The sequence below is a fragment of the Lampetra planeri genome, chromosome 10 (genome assembly GCF_965212315.1).
Source record: "Lampetra planeri chromosome 10, kcLamPlan1.2.h2, whole genome shotgun sequence".
NCBI classification, from domain to species: Eukaryota; Metazoa; Chordata; class Hyperoartia; order Petromyzontiformes; family Petromyzontidae; genus Lampetra; species Lampetra planeri.
The window spans coordinates 5226832-5246865 of record NC_136116.1 but is presented as its reverse complement, the minus strand read 5'-3'; the positions used below and the strand labels follow the sequence as shown (position 1 = coordinate 5246865).

The following is a 20034-nucleotide window of genomic DNA, read 5'->3' as shown; positions in this document are numbered from 1 at the left end:
CGAATATGGGAGGTGAATCACGACCCGGACTGTGAAAGTCAGCAGCAGCTGGGCCCGGCACAAAGGAAATCTCCCACCACGGAAAGGTGTGTCAGCAAAGTGTGGAAGAAGCCCATCTGCAACACCGCCCACCGTTAGAGGGAATGCAGCATTCAGCCTCAAGCTACTCGGTGGCTGGTTTAGGATTGTTAATTACTGAGCTGATATGCAGGTTAAGTTTGCGCAGGCGAGGATAAACCTCGGTTGCTCATGGATGTATTACAGCCCTTATAAACGGAAAGCCCCATGCAAATGCTGTTGGTGAAAATGAAAAAAAGTAGTATCAACATAATTGTATGTGTGAATTAATCAATAATTGTTCCTGTCTTTACATTGCATAAATGGATACATCACTATTTAATATCTTCACAATTTGTTTAATTGCCTTTAAACACAATAATCCCACTAACATGCACACAGCTTATATATGGAAGATTCCTGTAATTATTTTTTTATGGGGGCTGATGTCAAATCTCAGATGGGTAAAAACTCTGCTCTCAATATGCCAGTGTGTTACAGATTTAATTTAAACAAATTCGGCAGACAAATCTTGACACACGTACACAACGGCAGATTTAAAAACAAATCTCAATTTGTTGTGTTTAAACATTTTAACATAAACGCTTTACATTTCTCCTTCCGTTTCTCAAAATTCTTTCGACCCCCCCTCACCCCCCCACCAAAAGAATGACCAGAAGACGCAACGATTGCCCGGAGGCCCCAGCGGTGGACGGTGGGGTCCGGCGAAGGCACACACGCGTGTTCCGTTCGGATTGATCCCTCCCTTTCATTACCCTGAGTGGAGCAGACAGCTGATTACAGCCTTGCCCACCCGTGGCACCGGGCCTGTCAGCCCCGCACACCCTGCATCACGGCAGAAGGGCCTGATGCATAATTTATTCCCATAGTGCTTTTTCCGCCCGAGAAGACCATAGGATGGCGGTTGAGGTGGGAGGGGAGGCGGTTTGGGTTGTTGAGGCTCGGGTTGGGTTTTTGGGCTGGCGTGATGCGGTCTTGCAAGGGAATGGGTGAGGTGTGGAGTGTGGGAGAGCGTATGGTGGTGGCGGGGGTAGGGTGGGACTGGGGGTGGATGAGGAAGGGAGGTGGGTCGGAGGGAGGTGGTGGGCGGGAAGGGAGTATGGGAGCAAAAGGAAAGAGAAAAATCGATACTACCCCTGCCCGCCGCGAAATGAGTTTTGCGGCTGACGGGGTCGGCTCCCAAAAAGGGGACCGGTGGTGGATGTGTGGGAGGCATGTTCAGCGGAGGTTGCTGGGGCGGTTTGTGGTTTTTCCTGTCCTTTGCAATTACTTCCCTCTACTGGGTGCAATGGGTGGATAAAAACACTCTCCTTTTGCCCCATTGTAGTCAGTAAGGATGTTTATGTGTTTTTTTTATTTACTGCTTTTTTTAGGTATGCCTTTCTTCCAATTACCAGCGGTATATAAAGAGATTATTATATAGAACTGTGAACGCACGCAAGAGGGCACTATCAATTTGAGCCCTTTTTAGAGAGGGGGGGGGGATTATTGTTGTATGACCAATTTAAAGGGAGCACCTTGGGAGGTGATGCTGTAAATGGTGAAGAATGAGCACAGCCTCTAACCCACTGCCTGTCGTCCAACCACCAGCCTCCGCATTCACCCATCTCCCCTAGTCCCCCAGTGCCACTTAAGCAAGCACATTCTACTGAATCCTATTCTTTAGATCGTATGTTCCATTTTGAAAACGTATCTTCTTTTTTCGTATGGAAACGTATGCTCTGTACGTACAATATATATGTATACCATCAAATTTATACACTACTTTTTTTTAAATATATTTCCTGTATTTTTTATCATGCCAAAATTACTAGAGTTACAAATTTTAACGCAACTTTGTGTTCATTTGTACAATGCACTTATGACAAAGGCTTGTGACAAGACAATAAATGGACGCGTCACCAAGCCGCCTCCGTGTAGTATCTCTCTTTATGCAATGGAGCAATGCTGGCATTTCGGTGTATCTGTTGATCCGTGCACACACACATTTATAGAGCACCAGCTGTGCTAGCAGAAGCCTGACTCGCTGAATAATACTCGTTGTTTTTCTTCTTAAAAATATCAACCTTAAAAACGTCAATATGATCGCTCTAAATTACCATTTGTTTTCTCTTATCTGTGTTTTACTTTTCCTAGTCTCTCGGTGTAATTCCAAGCATGTACACCTCCTCACTACTTTACACACTTTTCAGATTTTGTTCCATCGCCTGGCAAAATGTGTTACCGCCTCTCAAGTTTTCACAGCAGCCAGCCAATTTCATTTGTGGAAGTTCAGTGTATGAACGGGGGTTTTAGTGGTGCGTTTAGACTAGAGGATTGAATGCACATAGACTTATCACCTGGAGATTCCTAGAAAACTAGACAGATTTGCATGTGGGTGTTCAGGCCATGTAAACCCTCGTTGCCCAAAAAACAATACACGTACACACACGGACATTAACAGAAAACGCCTGCACTGCTCTGAATGGCCACCACGCATGTCCGTCTTTTATGTAATATTCCCCAAGTGTAACCCTGATTGTGCAGAAGGCATTGTGTAATTCGATGAAGAACCCATTTGATCCCATTCGGTCTCTTGCAGAGCAGTGTAACCATTAGTGTTAGAGAACAGCCCAAGAAAGCGGATGCTGTTGATCTCTCGTTCACGTAACAGGGGTAAACACTTTCGCACCCGCTCTGCCATAGGACAGTAATGTTTGTCTATTGACAGTCAAACCAATATTTAAAGCATCCGAGCTGCTGGAATTTAGGCAAATTAAGCGCAGCACCAAATTTTACGTGATGTATTTGTGTGTGCAGTCATTTGTAACTGGGCTGAGACATTTGAGAACCCGGTTTAATGACGGGTGGCTGCTTGGATTTGAATCCAGGCCCTCAGTGGGGTCAGCTCAACGCTGGTGCTTCTGAGCCACCCAGCCACCATGTACAACTTTTTTTTTAAAATAGAGTTGCCATGGACGTAGCCTTTTGTTGGCCCTGCAGCATACGCTGCCATGCTGGAAAGCAAAGGCAGAGAGAGCTGGTCTGGAAAATAGAGGGGACAGAGCCTGGACGTGACCTCTGCGATATTCTTATAGCCGTCCGCTCTTGGAGGAGAGCTATAATCATCAGCGTGCTCCCATCAGACCTGTCTGATGTTTGGACATCACAAGCCTCCCTCAAATCGGGAAGCGCACGGCGCACGGCGGTAGTACTGTCGTGATGATGGATCGCAGGCTGTCTCTTATCTCCGCCACAGATGGCCTCCAATAAATAAAAAGTACAGTGAAATGCACAGTTTGAAAAAAAAAAGTGACTTGTTAGAGTGGTACAAATTCTTTAAAAGTTTCCTTTGATTTATCTCTTTTGCCTTATCTTCCCAATTGTAGCACATCACATTCCTTCTCAGATTTTTACCTTTATATGCATGTTAACGCATTGCTCAAAGTTAAATTATAAATGTCTGTTTTATATTAGAGAAAAAGAGCAAATGTATAAGGAATGCGGAGTATATCTGAGACATAATAAACGAGAACTTTTGATCATTATAAGACCAACACTTAAATGAAGTTATAAATATTAATTCAGAGAACCAATTGACACTTTTACTCTAAAATGTTTTAGACGTGTAAATGTTGAAAACACGGATTACAATTCGAGTAACTTAACTTACTTAAAGCGCTGAATTCATTTCACAAAATGTTGCGTTCCAGCATTTTCAATTGTAGCTGCGCTAATTCACAATCGGGTGGTGAAGGGAGCTTTACTCGCCCTTTGCTTAACGCACAATAGCTGTGAGAGATCCTGCAGGTGAAGATGTCAGTTTTACAGCATTGAGCTAGAGTGAAGTACATCCTTAACAAAATGCCAGGGGACTGACCGAAGTTAATTTGGCCATGAAACTGGCACACAAAGGGTTGCTCTATGAGTGGATGTTATGGAATTGCTTTTTTTTTAAACACCAGCAGGAAAGCGCCTCTCAAACAAGAAACCGGACCCACACATTGAAAAGCTAGATGTTAACAAAGTCGTAATTAATCGAAACTTTGCAGTCACACCTAGACACATACCAGTTAATGATACTTCCCTTCTACGTGACTTTACCGAAAAAACCAAGAAGATGATAGCTTGGTCTCACCTGTGTCAATGGGCACATCGCGTTGTTTATTTTGGACCTCGTGACTGAAAAGTGTTATCATGGAAAATCAAGGAGAAAACTCTATTGTGCCTGTTATTCCTCAGCCTCAGGAAGAGTTTATGCCACCTCTAGACTGAGATTAATTATTCAAAAGTTGATTCGGCTAAAGGTTGCAAGGATATTTATGAAGCCACCTTCATTTGTCGAGAATATACTTTCTATTTCTCTGTTCGTTTATTTTGTCCTGTTGAAAGCCTCATCTTGCTTGACTGACCCATTATAAAAGCGGACCTTTGGGCTTCCGATAACCTACAGCTTTAGGTGATATTCATATGGCACTGTGATCATGATTATCTGAGTGAGTTAAGTATTCCTGCTCTTGTGACTTCAAATCAGAACATTAAACAAAGATAACCATTAGTGTGTCTTCGGAAAGTTGTGCCCACGTTAGTGGGACATCTTTCCTGATGTATAATAAAATACAAGAACATAAATATTATTATAATAAACAACATATAGTCGTATACACTTATCTTTATCTGATTTTCAGTAAAAACCTGCACACTTTAAAGAATGATGGGTTTTGCTTCGAGCACCATAGGTTATATGAATTGCTGCCTTTGATATTTTTGTAAGTGAAGATGTGCCTTTTTTATGCAGTGAAATATTGACGTAAAAAAAACTAAAGTTCGTAACATGCTTTTGAAAGTAGTAAACACAAATTTACTATTGAATTGCCAAGGAATAGCGTCTCCTTATAGTCTACAGACCCAATCTATTAGTTCTGTTGTTAAATTAACCAGTTGACCATTGTGCATGCTTGGAATGCTCCATATGTATTGATTTGCCTTGACTTGCATTGAAGAAATTACTAAACCTCCACTTTATGTTTAAAATATTTACATTCTAGAAGTGGATTTATTTTGACATGCAGTGTTTTTCTTTGCATCATACTTAGCTCCACACTTTGAAAGGACATTGAAACTGAAGTCTGACATTCACCCATACAATAAACACGCTCTATTAGCGAGCACCTATTAAGGTTGGCACAGCACACTGGGGCGTGTAGCCAGTATGACACCCAACCGCCTTTGTCTCCCCAGATAATGATGTTACATTTAACTTTGCAGAATCACCTGTAAATATTTTATGCAATTAATTCCTGAGCGATTCTTGGGCTTAGATGCACCAATGATAATCTGAAGACGGATTCCTATTTTGAGTGCAGAATTTGGGAAAGTGCAGTAAATATAATAAAGATGGCAATTACAATTATTGAGAGGTTACATGCGTACGTGTGTGTGCAGTGCCTTGGGAATAAGTATACATGGGAAAGAAAAAACGTTGGAGCATCCGATGACTGTTTCAAGCACATCTGTGACAATTTGCACCGCAGTTATAAATTATTTTATTTTTGTCAGCAACACACTTCCTACCACAAACCACTTTGTGCGCGCAAAGCTCTCTGCGGCAGGCTGGCCGAGTGTTCGCCCGCAGGACGTGTGGTTGAGGCCGCGTCGATCAATAACCCCCCATTTAACAGGCAATTAATTTGAACGCTAATGCGTGCGGTCGGAAGAGTGGGTCTTCGACTTTCATGGATGTGGACAAAACTTGCAGGCTGTGCGCTTAGACCCAGGGGCGAGAAATAAAAAAAAGCCTCCACCGCTTACACTCATCCGTAAACGTTGAAACAGCAGAGCGATCTGTTACTTCTAATGGCAAATTTGTTACCGCAGAGTGGTCTGTAACGGCTTGATTTTCTCTTAAGTCTTTTGAACAACAAAGTCATTCAAGACACCGTGGTCACCTTCAATTAAGTGGTGTGAGCTCAGACTTGGCTTCTACACCAATATAACAAAAAGCCATTTCAATCAGTGCCAGTGCATTCAGTAGCACTGGCAATAACACTGATGCTCATTTTCTATCTCATTTTTCGAGGGTCATTTGGATAATGCTACTGCCCTCTGTACACTTGCATGCCTTTCCTAATTTTGTTCATGAGAACGGTCCACTCAGCTTGTATTCCTGCAAGGTTGTCTTTAACAAGACTAGTACTGGCCAACGGCTTTACATTTCTGCACTAAAGAGAACACTAATTAGCTCGAGTTCTTTACAGAGTCCCGTTATTGCACTCAAGGGGGGCCCTTTCTGGACTTTTATCACATGTACCTCAAAAGTGCCACCGTCCTTCTAACAAGAAGCAGTGTGTGGTTTTGTACGACAAAGGCCTTGCATACACACCAGGTATCCCATACTATTCGTACGGTCTGTCTCACTCAAGAGTAAAATCAGGGTCTTTATGGGAGAATTTCAAGAAGTTACATGTTTTTTAAATTTATTTGGTTACTTAAATAAATATATGTGCTCATACAAACAATTTGAGTGACCATGTTTTCCCATATATATCAAGTGCATTACAACGATTTGGAAATGTACATTTAACAGATAAACTGAAATACTACCGATAAGGTTGTTTTGTCCAAACATATCTGTGGTTTTCTGTTTAAGTCACTGGCTGTGGCTTAAAAAGTATAGATAAATGCTCAAACCATTTGGCACAAGTGTGCGCAAAATATAATCATATGGTAATGGAAAAGCCACAGAGGCACAAATCACATTCATTGACTTTTATCCAGGATTTTGCCAAGCTTTACCCAGGCATGTGTGGAGCCTACGGGTGTGTTTAAAATAACACTGAGCTTATCGGAAGCATAATTGATAGTATGGAAATGTATTCCCCCAAAAGTGTCAGATGAGCTCCGCCATCTGTAGTGTTCCGTGAAGGAACTCGGTGCCACCTGCGTAATCTAGAAACTAAAAAAATGACTCATGATGAGGGAGTCCTTTTTCTAAGTCTCATGACATTGTCCTCACTGACTCCCCAAAATATGTGTACCTACTCGTTGTTTGTTCATTTTCCATGCCCTATCAAGTGTATTGCTTTGTCTTTGGGCTCTTAGGAGTCTCTTAGCTTGGCTATGAAAATCTGGATTTTTTGGAAATTAATATGATCTTGAAATGTGATCTTTGAATACTAGTTTTGAACTGCATGATGGTCAGTAACAAAGAAAATAATTAGACATATCTAACTGCTGGTTGATGTATATTACTTACACATACATTTAAGTGTTTTTCAGAAAAATAATGAGGCCAATGATTTGGCCAAACTGATTCCAAAAGTCACACAATACATTGTCAATGTTTCGTCACATGTTTGATTACATGGCATATTGAGTATGAAGCAATTTGCAATCATATTCAGTGGAGGGGTGGGGGGGGGGAGAACCCGTCACGTACATTTTTTACGTAAAAAATCTCCTTGACCTGTGACCCCCGCAGGACCTGTACCCCGTGAAGCGAGAAGAGGGAGCTCGTGCATGTGCACGTCTGGTCTCCACGCTGCGCGCGTCCGAACACACATCGGGACAGCAGATGCGCTTATTTTGCTCGCGAAATGCCCGTGTTTCCACGCGCCGCTCCATTTCACACGATGCGGAGACGCATGCCGGGCGGGGGGAGCTCATATTTTAATGACGTCAGATCCCAAGACTGGCCCAAAAGACCCAAGAGTTGGGCCAAAACCGTTGGTTTCCATGGCCACGGGTGCCAAGGGAATCCGACTTGAACCAGAAATGCAGTGTCAGGTACATTTATCCCTATTGCCACGCCAGGGATGAATCGAGCCGATATTTTTTGGGGGGGTGGGGGATGGCGGGCGGAGGGGGGGGCAAGGTGGGGTTAGCCGACTTGAAACGCCTGAGCAACTTTCACTCAGAAAAAAACACATAAAAAGACCTGTCGCGTACGAGTGAGTGTAGGATTTCTTGGACCAGATAGGTAAGTTTTGCGAGCTGTCCTCACTATCCTGGAGTGAGAGACGTGAGGTAAAGGAGTTTTCAGATTATTTCAGACGATGCCAAAAATAAAAAAATTGGCTCCCGATTTGAGCGCAATAGCCGTGTTTAATATATATATAGATTTCAAATTCAAGTGGATATCTTTAGATTTTTCAAATATACTGTTGTTGTATTTCAAAACATATCGTGCTTGCCCTTTCCATGGGATAGAGTTATTCTTAGTATGAACCTACCATGGTTTGAAATCTAATTTTATATCAACGTATGAACATAAACTGCTGCATTAAAATGTGAACTTAGCTCGGCTTAATCTATGTGGAAGATCTCGGTTGCAAGATAATGCAATGGGAATGCTCAGAGGAAAGGTTTTGTAACAATACCTCTCCAAATCACCTGAAATGCACCTGATCTCATCAGATCTCATAAGTGCAGCAGGTTTGAGCTGGAATTTTTTGCTTGAATGGCCAACCACCGAGCACAACACAGTGCTGCAGGCTACTGCAATGCAACACTGTCAACAGTTCAGCCAACATGCATTGTTGTACTGGAGTACACTCCCACATCCATGCTCCCCACATTCACTGACCAGCATTATGAAGCATGATCAAAGAACACCAGCAAACCGCACGGTGTGGGTGAGGTGCTCATCCAGTAGTGGATAGACAAAAGGGGTTTAACGTGCACGTGCACACGCGGCAGCGCAGAGCGCCGTGTGCGCCACTACCTTGCATGTTGTGCAGGGGCAGTGCGAGGATTCCACTGGCCGCCGCTGCCGCCGCCGCAAGCCCCTGCATGTTGGCCAGGCTGGCGGCCGGGAGAGTGAGCACCATGCCTTGCTGAGGCCCCACGCCAACCGCCTGTCCCGCTGCACTGCCCAGCGCCGAGCCCACTCCCGCCATGCCGAAGGGCAGCAGAAGCGGGGACACCAGCTGAGGAGGGCACACACGTGTCTAAGCATTTTGAACTTCTTTCACACCGTATGTAGCCAACCGTGCTAATTGGAGGTGCGGGAAAATGACAACAAACTAAACACAAAAAGCAGTTCGAAAGAAATGAGGTTTCAATCTCAATTTAAAAGTGCATAGCTTCAGTGGCTTCGTAATATCGGAAGGAAGAGCGTTCCAGATAGCCGCAAAAGAGTAGGTGCAGGGACCACTTATAGAGTCATTATAATAGGCAGAGGTCGTCCAGTCTGTGGGGTGGAGTGGTGGCAACATTGGTGAGTGTACTGCGCTCTGAAAGCTGTGACTTGAGTTTGACTGAATGGCGAGTGATATCTGCACTGGTTCCAGGCACCTCTTCACCCATTCACACTGACCAGCGTAGTGAAATACGTTCATACACCCCGATGACTGAAAGGCATGAGGAGGCCTTCATCCAGAAGTGGATTGATAAAGGGCTGTAAAATTAAAAAAATCCAGTCAGTTAGCCTACACTGAGTAAATAGCAATAAATTGTAATATTGGTTAGGTTTTTGTATAGTGTAGGTCTATCAACGTTTCTGACCCATCTGACTGACCATCAAAAGGAAGATAAATGTATGTATGTATGTCGAGCTTCTTACGCAGCGTGTGTAGCCAACCGTGCGAATCGGAGGTGTGGATGAATGTTTCTCACTGAAAAAATGTCTTCCATCAACATTGGTACGGGAGTTTGCTCTTTTGTTAGCTGAGCAGCTGTGCAGTTCTGACTTACCTGTGGGCCTGTTGGCTGGGCTGCAGGAGGATACTGTCTGGAGGAGGATGACGTCTCCTGCTCTGTCTCTCCTCCTTGGCTGGTGGTCGCTCCACAATCTGTTCAGTACAGAGAACACGATCACATGACAACTCACCAAAGGACACAACAAATATCACTGTAACTTATAACGCTGTAATTTAATGCAAAGATCGGTGATTAATATGGATGTAGTGAGTCGCGATTTGATTCAGTGACCATCCCATTTGAAGTTTAATTGCTCTCATTTGTACACATTTGGTGAATTCTTTTCAATAAAATTTGACAGAAGAATATAATTCGTACACAATGTGCATACATTGTGAACACTGTAATAGATTCTTGCACGCATAATTCAACGCACGTGTTGTGAGCATAGGAATCAACTGTCAGTGATACATTGATGCATTATTACATGCCTGTCTTTTAATATTACAGTGCTAACTTTACTATAGTTTACATTTGTTGTAATGTATACATGTATATGTTATAACTGTGTAATGCTATGAGCGCCAACAATCTGTACTAAAATCCTCTCCGACTCTCCGAGCAGTGTTTTTTTAAAAAAAGCGTAGACGCAAACATATTTGAAAACGCATTGATGTGGCATTAAATGTATCATGTACATGCAAATGTACACCGATGATAACGTGCTTCATGATGAAATGAAGAAACAATATTTTTTATTGCGTGGAATACTTCAATGTGTTTTTAATAACATGACCTAAGACACATTTGAAATTTTGTTCGTAAACATTCCAGAGCAAAATACAATAATGCAAAAATGCAGCAAGGAACCCGAAACAATAAATCATCTGAGGAGTACCTAACAACTAACCAGGTTGAATTTTCAATCACTTTTGTGACCTGCAATGGGACACGGGAGTACCTTGTGCAATTTATCACACTTTCCCAGCCTGTTCACTTAAACACTGAAAAAACTAAACTTTCAATTCTTCTCTCCACCCACAAAAAAGCAGTCTAATGCTCCGTGAAATGGGGTGGCTTGTTAATGGACCCACTATCGAATTATTCATGTTTTCCAGGACTCATGTCAAGCCAACTTAAGTGTGTGCACTTTATTTTCTCCTCCGCTGACCAAGGGTTAAAACTAAATCAAAGCTGTTTCAAATGCAGTGACCATGCCAAAACAAAATGCAATGGTAAGACAGGAATTTTAGGTGCCAAATAATAATAATAATAATAAAAGAAAAAGACTGGAGGAATAGCGAAACAAAACTGTTTAAAGCTTAGCAGGCAAAACTTTTAAAGCAAGAATTGCTTGACAAGGCATTGCGAGTGCCAAGTTTTCATCGCAGGGTTAGGTAACGTGGCATGACTTCTTTGCGTTGCTGTACACATACAAAAAAGAGCGTAACATGAATGCGATGCAAATGGGAATCACAGTATATGTCATGCGCGTTACAGATAACAGAGGTGTGCAACCAGGCAGAAAATTATCCGAGTCTTTATTCACATAGTAATGAACTCCGGTTGGAACCGATAATTTGTTTTAGCATTTTGGCCTGCAGTGCCTAAAAGTCGAACTGAAAATAGTGTTCGGTGTACACTCAAGATATTTCTACAGGCAGTCCTCGACTTATGCGCACCCGCCTTACGAACACCCGCAGTTATGAGTCAGCTTCCATTAAATATAAAAAACAAATTAATTGACTTAAAAGGCAAATTCGCACCTGCAAACTGAACCGCGGGACAATGTTCTTCAGCAGAGCAATCCTCCGCGAGATGTAACGAGTCAGCCTCGCGCTGGCAGTGAGTGTTTTTGCATGTGAGTGTGAGTGTGTGAGAGTGTATGTGAAAGTGAGTGTGTGAAAGTGTGTGTGAAAGTGAGTGTGAGTGAAAATGAGTGTGTGTGTGTGTGAAAGTGAGTGTGTGTGAAAGTGAGTGTGTGTGATAGTGAGTGCGTGTGTGAAAGTGAGTATGTGTGTGTGTGAAAGTGAGTATGTACGTGAAAGTGAGTGTGTGTGAAAGTGAGTGTGTGTGAAAGTGAATGCGTGTGTGAAAGTGAGTATATGTGTAAAAGTGAATATGTGTGAAAGTGAGTATGTGTGTGAAAGTGAGTGTGTGAAAGTGAGTGTGTGTGAAAGTGAATGTGTGTGAAAGTGAGTGTGTGTGAAAGTGAATGTGTGTGTGTGAAAGTGAATGCGTGTGTGAAAGTGAGTATATGTGTAAAAGTGAATGTGTGTGAAAGTGAGTGTGTGAAAGTGAGTGTGTGTGAAAGTGAGTGTGTGTGAAAATGAGTGTGTGCGAAAGTGAGTGTGTGAAAATGAGTGTGTGTGAAAGTGAGTGTGTGAAAGTGAGTGTGTGTGAAAGTGAGTGCGTGTGTGTGCGGGAAGTGGTAGTGCAACGTTAATCACGTTGCGCTATTAACCCGGCGACCCGAATTTGATTCCACCTCACGGCGACCACCGGTGACAATTATTTGAATCGGTCCTGGGCCGCCCCTAGCTAAAGACTCAGCCTCAAATGAGTACCTGGTGTGGTATATAAACATCGCCACTGGGGAGACAAAGGCGGCCGGGCGTGATGCTGGCCACCCACCCCTCATGTACCGTGCCGGCCTGCATTGGTGCTCGCTAACAGCACTTGCCCCAACAGTCTGTTAAGGTTACACGGGGGATCTTTGCATTTGTGTGTGCACGCGTGCCCCGTGTGTGTGTAATTGTAGTGACTCGTTGCGCCCCTTTCGAAAAGCAAGCCACCATTAGGACTCAAGGTAAATGAAAATTAAACGGATTTTTTTTTCTATATATGTTACTTCATTTATTGTTTTATTTACTCTCCAGTAGTTTTACAGTGTTACATGCAAATGTACAATCTTTATTCTTATTTATGAGTTTAACAATGCTTCCCTTTTTTGTAAATCCATAATACGTTCCATTAAATTGTCTTCCGACTTACGAACCATCTGACTGACTAACGGGTCTCAGGAACGAATTATGTTCTTGCAAAGAGAAGCATTTGGCTGCTAACTGTGCCAATCCAGGATTTGTTGGAATGACCACTAAAGGTGTGCCCTGTGGTTGAACACAGTGTTGGTGTACGGTGCTTTTTCTGCAATATTTTGCTGTCTTTTCTTGGATTTTTTGTTTGCACTCAGTCACATATTCACTTTAAGATGTTTTTTGTTCATGTTTTTGTTTTTTGTTTGTTGCGGTTGCACCCGATTCAAGAGCCGAATGGCTCACAGGGCTATACCTAATAAATTAAACTTGAAACTTGAATTGTACGATTCATAGTTTTGTAAATGTCTTGCACTAGCTCAGTTAGCGCTGCCTAATGACGGCCTCTTGCAGTGCACAAGTTGGCCAAATGGGCATATATGAATATTAAGTCACTCATGACCCTGTATACCTTTTCGATTTCAACGTTGTGCTAAATTAATTTACGTGAGTATTTGTTTTACAAACGTAAATGGAGCTACCCCAGGAAACCCCTCAACAATGACTCAAATAACACTCTCTCCTCCTCAGGCACAGACGCCTTCTAACAAAAGCCATGAAATTTAAATTTTAAATATGGTTAACATTAAATACAATGAAATGCCACAGTGTACTTTCCGGTGAACATAACACATTTTATATCACTTATATTATAAAGCACTCATTATTGTCAATACATGCACACTAATTAAACATTAAATACAAGTTCCCAAGATTATTGAAAAACTTTCTTCACGATTATTTACGGAGAATTTTTTTAATGGAAAATCAGCATAGAACCATAACATAAATCAAGCATATAAATGTCAGAACACTTTTAAGATCCCATGACAGTACGACTGCAGTTTTACAAAGAATTACATTTAAGGCATCAGGGTTATTTTATAACTCTTCATATGGAGCTTCACAAAGGTGTTCTTATTATCATTCACAAACTATTCAGTGTTGGAGCTTCAGCCTAGAGTTATAGACTTGTGTTTTTTTTTTATATCTGGTGGGCCCCTAGTTTGACTGGAGAAAACCTTACTGGGAACAAAACTGAACATCTGACAATATGACACAAAAGTGTGAGGCTGGTAGAACAACAGCGTCAATCTGGAATTCCCAGAGGCTGAAGCTATGTTTCAATGCTTGTGAGCAGTCTATAGTTTGTTGTGTTTCCTCGGGGTAAGATTAAAGAGAGCCTTTGCTTTATCAGAATGTGAGCTAGAATAGTTTCCCTCGGACTGATATAGCGCAAGCTTTTGCCTTGGCCGTTGCATCAGTTTTCAAAAGGCACATTTTAGAAGCTCTACCATGATTTGAAGCTTTCGCGACTGCAGGAATCCATACTCTTTGGTTCTTTCGGTAAAGTCACGTGGGTATAAAATAAAATAAATCACGACGTTTCGGGCACAACACAAGCGTCCGTCATCAGTCTGCATCAGCAGCAGGCCATGCTTTCCCACCTGATGACGGACACTTGTGTTGCACCCGAAAACATCGTGATTTATTTGATACCTAAGTGACTTTACCAAAAGAACCAAAGAGTAAAGCTCTACCATATGCCGTGTAATCTCCTTTTGGGCAGTCGTTGGTAACCAGGTTGAAACCATTTTTATTTACTACTAAACTTGAGAACCCAGAGTTTAATCACAGGCAGCTGCCCAGATTCAAACCCAGAATCTCAGCAGTGCCAGATCAGTGCTCTAACCTCTGAGCCACCGCCCACAACGAGGCTTTCCCATTTAATAAAAAAAGTTTTTTTCCTTCATATTAGGAGTTTTCTTTATATTTGATAGTGCGGACTGAGAATATCACCATAGGTAATATGAGGAACAAGTTGTGCAGCATTAAGTTTTAATATGAATGGCCAAATTAATTATATATATTTAAAAAACACATGTATTACTGTAATTATTATGAAACACGGCAAAACTGTTTGACAGAATGAACATCTACACCATTGGAACCTCATTTGCCAGTAAAAAAATATGATAATTGGTTTTTTACCCTTCTATCTGGCAACAAAACTGGCACCTTTTTTACAAGGAGTCATGTTTGCATAGACCACAATACCTGCAGTCATAATGCAAACAAAAAACATAACTCTGATAATGCGCACATCTGGTCCAACCCATGTGAGACTAGGCTCTAAGGAAAGCTGTCTCGGGTGTGGACCAATCAACTTCAAGGACAGTGCACATTATCAGAGTTATGTTTTTTGTTTGCATTATGACTGCAGGTATTGTGGTCTATGCAAACATGACTCCTTATAAAAAAGGTGTCAGTTTTGTTGCCAGATAGAAGGGTAAAAAAACAATTATCAGAATGAACATCAACAACGTTCACTACTTATGTAAACCGTATCCATTAAATGTCTTTATTGTGTAGTATTTAAGGCCTTGAACCCGCACTTTTAGCCTCACGTTTAGTTGGAGCAGTTTGGCGGGATGCTGCCAAATTGTCTGCACGCCACAACTTTTCATTTTTAAATCGCTCCCGTGGGCCCCTCGGGGGAGTCATAACTCGCAGTGCTTACTCGCCGCAGATGTATGCAAAGCGAAGTAAAGCGCTGGGCGATTGGAAAATCAATAGCGATCGAACGCCCCCTGACAGCTCCCGCTCCATAAAGCGTGGCACGTCGGAAAGCTCTCGCTCCCGCACCAGCAAAGAGCTCCGCGGAGCGCGTTTGGTTTTGCCGCCTCCCATTCACCATCACAAAATCTAAATCCAGGACATTCATAAATGTCGGTACAAGGAGCCACGGAAACACAGATAGGCGTGGAAATTGTTTCCGCTGTTCGCAGTAATGTTTGCGTATGCAATAATATATATACATTTGGTACTATGACAGTCAGTAGTCTCAGAGAACAGACCCAAATGATGATGGTTAAGAATTACTTATTTATCTTATAAGGCCCTGGAAAGTGTGTCCATATCATGCAGAAGAAAATGTTTAATTCTCACATGGTTGATGTTGATTTGGACCAACAACTACAATTTTACATTGAGGTGGTTGAGCTAGATATTTTGTATCAGTAGTGTATCACCGTGATGCCTCCTTAATCCTTGTGAATCGGGCATCGAACTGTTCCATGTAAAGCTGGAATAAGTGACATAAACAGATTTAAAATTATCAGGATGAGAACCCAGTTTAAAAAAAGATTTTGGGTGGCTACCTAGATTCAAACTCAGGATCTAAGCGGTGTGAGCCGAGTTCTCTGGCATTGGCCACCTGGCCCCCTCGGCTGTTATGGATCGTTTTCAACAGTGGCGTCACACTTGGGCCGTGACATATTTTTCTTTCAGCACACATAAATTCCTCCATGGGTGGAATTCTTTTTGTTAGCATTATAGCCATATGTGCACACGCGTGCCTATGTGTGCGCACCTGTAAGTGCGCGTATAATGTGTATATAAAATGAAAAGTGCTGTTGCCGGGCAAGCAATTACAAATACAGTAAAACCTGCGAAAGGAAGCACAAACACTTCGCTTCAGGGTCGTTCCACTGTGCTCCCTCATACGACCACACTGGTCACACTGTCCTGCCAACATGCAGTTATTTTACATCCAAGGTCCTCGCTATTTCCTCGTTCCATTCACAAAACATTTGGCCTTCAATAAAGTTCATCACTGAGAGTATGGAAGGAGCCTCGGAATGTTTCCACACAAGCACTGAGAGTGCTTATTTCTGGTATTGAAAGTGCTTATTTCATAAAACGAACATGAGTTGGAAATTTTTTTTATCTCGATATTCTTTTCTGTTTTGCAAACGCCATCAGCCATACATTTTAGATGCATTTCGTGTCCTGGTTGCTGGTATTCATTTGAATGTAGCACTTAAAGTGAAATGCATCGCTTTATTTTCCCATGTCCTTTCACTTGTACGAAAATGGTCGAAAGAATCAATAATTTTAAAATGGTTTTTTTCACTTCTTTTTGAATATAAAAGTGATTCAGAAGTATACGATTTTTTTAAACACTTATGAAATCGCATAAAGGAAGATATAAAATATATATGGTATGAAGTGATATTTTTTTCCAAATATCACTTGCAACAATTTTAGAAACCCGACAAACAAGATTTGTTCGTTGAAAAAGTGCAAATATTTAAGGTCGAGTGATATTTCACAAAACAAAACCGCAAGAGCGTTAATTTGTTCCATGCTTACCTGTGTCTGGTGTCATACTGCCATCTTGGTCGCTGTCATCGGACCTCGTTGCCATGAGCGACGACTCCTTGAGGTGCATTGGACTCTGCTCCGGTTCGTGCCTCTCGCCGGCCTGCAGAGCCGTGGCATCGTGACCCTCGGCGGAGCCCGAGTGACCCCGAGCCGCGCAGCTTCTGTCTCCACCGGCCGCCAGGATCCTCAATTCCTGCTCGAGACGACGTTCTGCTTCCGCCCGGCCCTCCCCGCTAATGCCACCGCCACTGAACAGCGGGTCTCGTGCCTCCATGAGACAGCCCGCAAGCAGCGCTCGTCTCTCGGCTTCCATGGCCAGGGCAGCCGGGGCCTCGCCTTGCATGCCGAAGACGGCTCTCCTCTCGGCAGCTGCGAGCAGGGAGCTCTGGATTTCGGCGCCCGTGAGACTGCCGAAGATGCTTCTCCGTTCCCCGGGCTCGGAGGAGAGAAGCGAGGAGCCCAAGGGCAAGGCTTTCCTGCTCAGCTGCTGCTGCTGCTGATGATGATGCTCAGAGATCATGGCATCCTGAAGACACAACACGTCGGAATGAACGCGCCCTGTAAAGCTTGCAAGGCCATATGTTGTAGTGTGTGCACTAGAATTCACGCAGCAGTAACGTCTATTAGTTGGTGAGTCCGTGTATATTTGCGAAATATTGTATTCGATGTGTGACGAGAAATATTCGAATTTCCTTTACGCAACATTAATATAGTTTATGGAAAACAATTATAGGATACGTTGTATTATTTTACTTTTTAACAAGAGCGATGCACGGGTATTTCAATTTTTATCCAAACTAAACATTTAAAATGTAATTTAACAAAAAACCTGAATTGCCAAGATTGACATTGACAGGGGTAACATCTTCTAAAAATGTAGATGCTTTATCTTACAGAGTCAATAATGGCATGAGGAATATGGCTTTTTTTATTCTGTGAGCTTCCTCGTGGCAATGACCAACAAGTCCCGCATTGATAGATCAATCAAACTTTATTGCTTTGTGTCTCCTAGTAACTCACAAATACCACGTAGAGCGGGACTTCTGACGCTAAGCTGTGTACATTGCAGATATATATTTTTCTGAGTATGAGAAAATAAAACCAACTGCTCAATAAATGCAATCTTCAAAAATGATAAGTTCTTAAGCTTATTAAACCCATTTTGATTTGCAATGAAAGGCATATTTTTTTTAATTAAACGTATTACAAAAACAGAAGATAATATATGTGTGGGTGTTTAAACAATGTTTATCATTGGTGTTGTGAATTAACATTCACTGTGGTACACACAGCTGTGATAGAAATGTATTATGAAGTAAAATCTTACGTAAATTAAAAATGTTACATTCTTTATTGTCAATGTATATAATTTATGTTTGTTCCCTGATTGTGTTCCTTTTTCTGTCTCTCGGTGTAATTCCAACTGTGTACTTATCCACACTTATTTGTGCCCTCTTCATCTTTTGTTCTATTTTCTTTGGAAGTATCCCCATGTGTTTGACCTATACATCACAGCTAGCAGTACGCACTGATTGTACACTTTACATTAATAAAAGTAAAAAGGCTTGCTCAGGACACTTGATGATTAATGGATGAGACTGGTGACAGAATGGCTGCGAAAATGAGAGACCGTTTCCAAGAAGATTACCATCGTGGAAATTGAGTGATAAGATTAGTTAATGTTCAAGAGTCCAATGGATGGTAACAGAAGAACTGAACTGTAAGGTATGGCAACGGCATGGTAACATCTTCCTTCTGATATTAGAAGCCACTGGAGCTATGCACTTTTAAATCTAGAATGAACATAACTTCTTTAGAACTGCTTTTTGTGTTTAGTTTGTTGTCCTTCCCCCCGCACATCCGATTATCACGTTTGGCTATGTACGGTGTAAAAAAAGTTTGACATACAAACATGGGGAGTCCTTCGTCCGGTTGTGGATGGGACAATAGCTAATGATGAATGTTACATTTCGAGTTAAAATAATACATTGTTAAAATAAAAACATTGATCTTGTGCATCAGTCTGCAACCCATGCGAAATGGAACAATTTCAAAGAATGTATTATTATTATTATTTTGGCTATGATTGAATGTTCAGTAGGAAAAAAGTCTGACTTGGGGGGTTACAAGAGTTGAGTTTTCAGGTAAAGTCACTAAGCAATGCTTCACACGAGTACATTTACAGTCTATTCTTATAACGCAACAAAAATAGAAAAAAAATAAACAGGTACACGTTGCCTGGAGCTCTGGATTATAGCATAGCAGGCAGCCTCCACCTTATAGCACTGACAAGGACAAATGTTCGCAACACACCACGATGCCTGTGGTTTATGGTTTTACGTGCGTACCGGCTAAGGTTGATTCTACATGCATTTCTCTCAGGTGAGTTGAATGCCCTTTTTTCTTGCTAATTCATTTATCTATATTTGCCTCGCTACATAAGGGGGGGGGGAATCAGTGGAAGAAGCGGTTAACACACCACGCGTGAACCAAGCGACCTGACTTTGATTCCCAAGAACAGCAAACATCAGTGGTGAGTAAGAACCGAACCATCGCTTGGCCACATCTCTAACAACTAATCCGCGCACACCAGCGTGGCCTAATGTCAAAGGCAGAGTGACGCCTTCATTCAGCAGTTGATGAATAAAGGGGATGTGAATTTTAATGAGCATTTATGTTTATGCATTTTTAACTTACTATGTAGGAACGAGAACACAAAAGGATATGCTGATGGTGCGGGTGATAGAAGTAATGTGAACAGAGACAGAAAAAAGGAAATTCATTTTTTGGTAGCACTGAAAGTCATTTTTATGTCACCTAAGCCCTGGCAGTAAACACTTTAGAAGTGATGGTTTTCTATCAATAGGTACTATTTTCAACTGTGATTCGTGATAATATGATGCTCCCTTGGAAACCCTTTTTGCGTGTGAGAAGATCGAAGCGTGCAGTGCCACTCTGAGCTACCTACCAGCCTTTGATCCCAGGTCCACCGTCCTCCTGGAATGCCAGCACCCCCATCTCCCAGGGATGTGTAAGCCTGCATTCCGCCGTGTCACGCAATCACATCGTCTGCAGTCACGCGCACGCTCTACATCTGTGTTTCTCAGTCTGTCGGTATCCTTTCACCAGCAGACCA

General features: G+C 42.2%; 1 protein-coding gene across 1 annotated transcript in view; it reads right to left on the bottom strand.

Annotated features, from left to right (window-relative positions):
- Window positions 1-17418, bottom strand: part of POU6F2 (POU class 6 homeobox 2) — a 33531-nt gene extending 16113 nt beyond the window's left edge. Inside the window, exons 1-3 of the mRNA XM_078598526.1 lie at window positions 16887-17418; window positions 9751-9848; window positions 8780-8984 (exon numbers count right to left, since the gene is read on the bottom strand). Of these exons, the coding sequence (XP_078454652.1) occupies window positions 8780-8984; window positions 9751-9848; window positions 16887-17418 (835 nt within the window). The remainder of the gene's footprint in view (window positions 1-8779; window positions 8985-9750; window positions 9849-16886) is intronic.
- Window positions 17419-20034: the final 2616 nt, after the last annotated feature.